The sequence below is a fragment of the Lathyrus oleraceus genome, chromosome 6 (genome assembly GCF_024323335.1).
Source record: "Lathyrus oleraceus cultivar Zhongwan6 chromosome 6, CAAS_Psat_ZW6_1.0, whole genome shotgun sequence".
Taxonomy (NCBI): domain Eukaryota; kingdom Viridiplantae; phylum Streptophyta; class Magnoliopsida; order Fabales; family Fabaceae; genus Lathyrus; species Lathyrus oleraceus.
In genome coordinates, this window is record NC_066584.1 from 391245382 (window position 1) to 391250824 (window position 5443).

The 5443-nt window shown below is 38.7% G+C and overlaps 1 protein-coding gene across 1 annotated transcript; it reads right to left on the reverse strand.

The window, feature by feature from the left end:
* Positions 1-3934: 3934 nt before the first annotated feature.
* Positions 3935-4943, reverse strand: LOC127095807 (uncharacterized). The gene is made up of 2 exons (XM_051034443.1): positions 4758-4943; positions 3935-4531 (listed from the first exon to the last, which is right to left on the reverse strand). The coding sequence occupies exons 1-2, from the start codon at positions 4941-4943 to the stop codon at positions 3935-3937; spliced, it is 783 nt and encodes a 260-aa protein (XP_050890400.1).
* Positions 4944-5443: the final 500 nt, after the last annotated feature.

Genomic DNA, 5443 nt, shown 5'->3' on the forward strand with positions numbered 1-5443 from the left:
CTCATCTGGCTCTTCAAAAGATTAAGTTCCTCCTTCAGTGCTTCTTGGCTTTTCCTTAGCTCGTCCATCATCTCCTGAGACATGGTTCTTTGTTCTAAACGCGTGTTGAGAATCACTTTGCTGATCACGGACAAAGGATGGATGAGTTTTTTTTGGTATTTTGTCTGGAGAATGACATGCATTATGATGCGATGCAAATGCAATGGAATGCGAATGAATGCAATGCAAGCCATGCACATTTGTTTTTTTTTATACACGGGTTCAAAAGTCTGAGGTACTGATGAATCTGATTGTTTTCCAAGAATAGGTTCTCACCGGATAAGATCTAAGGTTTTGTTAAAAAGGATCCCCAGAGTCATTGATTCACAAGAATGTTTGACGCTTACGGGAAATACTTTCCGGTCGTCAACTCCATCAAGGGAATCTATTCTGGGTGAGGTTCTCGTACCGACCCTTACGAAGTATTCACCTCGCGAGTCCGTACTACGCAACCATCGACTGGGTTCTAGACAGGGTACTCAGAGTCATGGATTCGAAAGACTGTTTGACGCTTACAGAAAATAATTTCCGGTCATCAACTCCATCTAGGGAATCTATTCTGAGCGAGGTTCTCGTATCGATTCTTACGAAGTATACACCTCGGGAATCCATACTACGCAACCATCATTTCTAGTTGGCCAAAGGTTTAATGTTCTAAAAGGTCCTTAGAGTCATGGACCCTTTTGAAACATCGAAGCTTACGAGGTATACACCTCGGGCGACAATATTTGCAAAAGAATCTACTCTAAGTGAGGTTCTCGTACCGACTCTTACGAAGTATACACCTCGGGAGTCTGTACTACTCAACCATCGTCCTATCTTATGTTTTTCACTCTAGACTCGGGTGTAGAGTCTTTCCCACATGGTTTGCAATCAAAAACCCAAATACCAACACATTGGAACCAATATACAACAAATATATCAATATAATAATAAAGATAATAGAAAGCAATAAATAAGGAAAAGCCACACAATTAAACAAACAAAGGCACACAGACGTCCTAACTAGGCTTGACTCGCTTAGGATTTGGTTTTCCCCAGCAGAGTCGCCATCTGTCGCACCTCGAAAAATGGGGATACGACTTCAAAGCGAAGCGCGATCGCACGCTCGCAATGATGGACTGAACAGAGTCGCCACCGAACTTTATTTATTCCTAAAAAGGAAAGGGGAAATATCGATAAACCCAAGACAAATGAAAGGATAAGATATGGTCATCGCAACCAATATCAGGGTTCGGGAGTCGATTACGCAAGGGAAGGTATTAGCACCCCTCACATCCGTTGTACTCAACGGGAACCATTAGGTCAGTTGTGTGCGTTAATGTTAGTTTGAAATGTTAGGCTTTTCAAGTTATTAGGTGGGAAAGAAAGAATAAAAGAGAGAAGAAATGTTTTTGGATTTTTGACAAAGGACTAAACCTAAGTTTTTTATTAGTGGCCTGACAAGATTTAAAAATCCTGCTCCTACGTATCTCAAAAGAGAAATCAAGGCTTACGTAGTTCTGGGTAGAAAATGTTTGTTTGTTGGTCGATTTTAACGAAAGCTATACTGTATTAATCGACGAAAACATTGTTTTACCCAAAACAGATGAGGAGTGGACGCATACCACACATCGAACGGATTTATAAATCTACATTCGGAAAAGCGTCGTTTGTCTCTACTCAACAATCGTGGCCGAAACATTGTTTTGTATCACTTAAGACAAGATACCTTTCGTTTATGAAAAAGGTTTTTGATTAGTCGCACGGCGGCGAGAAAAGAGTTTGATTGGTTGGGTGTATTTTGAGTGATGGCGAGAACTTGGATGAGCGAGATATACATCTCGAATCCTAGCCTCAGGAGTGCACGGTATACACCATGTTCCATTTCCATCTTTATTGAAAGAGTTTAAGATAGGAATTAAGTATTTTGGAATTTGATTGAGAAAGGGTTTGAAGAGATCGTATTGACAATTTTAGGCGATGGCGAAAGTTAAGATTGGCGAGGCATACGTCTCGAATCTTAACCTCAGGAGTGCATGGTATACACCATGTTCCATTTCCACCTTTATTGGAAAAGTGTTAAATAAGAATTATGTATCTTGAGTTTTGTTGTAAAAATGACTTGACCTAGATCAAGTATTGATGGACGTTTGAGAAATTTGAATGAGTGTTTGAGAAGACAAAGTGGATGAATTTGGATGATGGCGAGAACTAGGATTGGCGAGATATACATCTCGAATCCTAGTCTCAGGAGTGCGTGGTATACACCACGTTCCATTTCCATCTTATTGAAAAGGGTTTAGATAGGGATTAATATTTTTGAGTTTTTATTATGAAAATGGCTTGACGTTGGATCAAGCATTTGATGAAGTTTTTTTTTGAATGGAATAGAATGAGGTGAAGAAATGGATTGATTTGTTTATTGAGAAAATACTCGACATTGGATCGAGTCTTATTTTTGATCTTTTTTGAAATTGTTGATTTTATTCTTGTGTTAGTAGCTAACTAAACAGTCAAAGAAATAAAACAGTACAAGATTATTACACATCGGGGAAGTGGGGTACATCTTGTTAAATGGGGATTAAAAAATCGTGAAATAATTAAATCGGGCCCAAACAACAAATAATGCAATGCATGAGTGTAAGTGCAAGAGAACCGGCTCATTGTAAGAAAGCCCAAGAGTAAGCTATGTGAGGTTGATGGCGATGCTTAAAAAGCAATCGACTTACAAGGGTGTGGAAATGGGCTCGACATTGAGTCGAGAAAATATGATTTTTATAGTTTTAAAATGGTTTTGAATGAATGATGAAATTAAAAGAAAAAAACAAATCATATTATTAAACAATAAATAAAAAAAAGAAATATGAATAATAAAGCATAAATATAAGAGAAAATATTAAAAGAAAGAAAAACTACGCCTAGGAGTATCGAACCCACTACACTAAAGATCTAGAAGCCACTCCCCTCCACCAGACCACTTACTAACTAACTGATATTTTAATACTGACTTAAATATATAAACTAAGGCAAATTAAAAAGAAATAAAAAAGAAAAAACTAATAAAAAACTAGTGGACTACCCTAATTAAACCCAGCCACTTGGCTGTTGGGTTGTCGATGGGGAATGTATATTGGAAAGGGGGAATAAATTGAAAGTATAAACAAACATTAACTAAATACCTAGGAAAATTAAATGGGTTTAATAGTTTTTTTTTAATAAATATTCTATCTAAAATAAATTAGGGAAAGAAAATTGAAAAAAAAGAAAAGAAAAACAGACTTCGTCATCTAGCTCTCGAATCCTCTTCTCCCAATCTCACTCCCTCTGCATCGCTAACCTCACTCTCTCTGTATCGCTAACCTCCCTCTCTCTGTATCGCTAACCTCGCTCTCTCATCGCTCTCCATCGTTCTCAATGTCTCTCTCTCGTTCAAACAGCATGAAAGTTTGAAAGGAAGCTCACCTTCGGTGAGTCGGTAGCTCAGGTAAAGACCGAATCTCCTTCCTTCGCCTCCTTCAATCGATTTCTTCTCTGGTTTGGGGGATTAGGGTTTTCGTTTTTGAAGTTTTTCGCCGCCTCTCTCTCAACTTTTTCGTCCCCCTTTGATTTCTCTCTTTCTCCTTTTATGCCCACAAGTTAGGGTTTCAATTGGTATTCAGAAGTTCAAAGAAGAAAAATTCCAGAAGTGCCTTTGGTGCTCAGAATTGAGCTTGTCCTATTTGATGATAGATTTTGGAACAGGTAATCTGAGCTCAAGCTTTCTTCTTCACTTTTGTCTTAATTCCAATTTTGGGACTTTTTAATTATTAGCTGTTTTTACTAATTAATTGGTGTTTTTTACTGCAGTGAAGATTGAAGCATTAGTTTGATCACAGCTCAGATTTTACTCGGTTTTGGGTGGTTTCTTGTAATTTTAGTTTGGATTCCTGAATTTGATCAACCGAAACTTTGCTTGACTTATCATGGAAATAAGTTCGGGGCAGATTGTGACATTCGGTAGCACTCCTTTTGAAGGGTGATTCGCAAAATGAGCCAATGCTAATGGATTTCGGCGCTCAATTACTTCACTGTTGTCTCCTTTCCCTACCAAAGGCTTACTCAGCACTTTCCAGACCCTGTCTGAACCTTTTTCTGCTACTTTCGTATCAGGCTTCACTTCTACGGCATTTCTACCGTTCCACAGTTCTCTTTTGTCCCCTCCAGAACCCCAAGGTTGAGCATTGATTACATTCCCATCATATCTAGTAATCAAATAAGGGTTCTGCGCACCAACCTTTGGATACCCTGGAATGTAGCGATAATAAGCCGGAGAGTATACCACACCAGGATAAAAGGCCACCACAGAACCAACATCCACTGCACCGTCTAAGAAAAGACCCTGACCAGCATCCTTGTGAGGTATTTGAGAAGGTTTAATATTGAGTGTGTAGCCAAGTTGATCTTTTAATTTCTGAGAAACTTCGGCTTGGCTTAATGGTCTTGTTTGAGGGCCAGCTGCTCCAAAAGCATATCAATGACAACGGCATAATTATCAGGAGATGAACCGTTCCTACCCACAGCCAAACTAAGTCCACTTCGGCGAGGCAAAACACTTGCTTGTTGAGATAATCCAAGAGGATCGTTCATTGTTTGTTCATTTGGAAGAAGAATTTCATCCATGAATGCACAAAACGTCTTAACTTGTGTGTGAACATTTTCTTGTACTTGTATCGCTTGATCAGCAAAAGAGGTATTACTGGCTTTTTCAATAATCTTTTCAGCATCTGATTCATCGCACTTTTCCCCAATTGATTATAACTAGAATAAAGGAACAAGCGGTTAACATCAGCTTCAAATTGCAACTGTCTCGGATCCTTAGTCAAAGAAGGTCGTTTTGCAAGGGTTTTCACAGCCTCTCGACATTTGCGGAACAAAGATGCCATTGAGTGATTTTGGTTTTTCTTGCAGGCTTTGAAATATTGTTGTTGAACTGGCGTGGCAGGTCATTTACATCAAAGATGGTATTATCGTTAAACATGTTGCCATCGTTATTTACAAACTCAGAGTTGCTCAGCAGATTGCTGTCAAAAACAGCAGAGTCATATTCCAAAGGTAACATCGAATCTGCAGGATTGGACATATTACCTGCTTCACTGTATGTTGAAAATTCATCATGAAATTACTTCTCCTCAGTATTCAATGACAAACTGTCCTTCTGCAGTTTCATCGATGGTATCATCATTGCCAACACATTTTCCTGCCCGTGGTGGGTTTGGAGGTGATTGTGGAGATATCGCAGCTCAATTGCTTAGTAAATTTATGTTTGTTTCATAACAATAATCCGCGACTGTTTTATCATCTTCTGTTGTGACGACGAATTCATGAATGGAGATCTAGTGCCTCATGAACATGAGGTAAGAGCAAGTTATTTTTAAGGTTTCTC

Bases quoted from the DNA above. Each gene is read 5' to 3' on its own strand.
- LOC127095807 (XM_051034443.1), bottom strand. From the start codon at position 4,943: ATGGCATCTTTGTTCCGCAAATGTCGAGAGGCTGTGAAAACCCTTGCA. The intron at 4,532-4,757 runs GTAATACCTCTT...CGTTGTCATTGA, and splicing joins AAAGATTATTGAAAAAGCCA to TATGCTTTTGGAGCAGCTGG.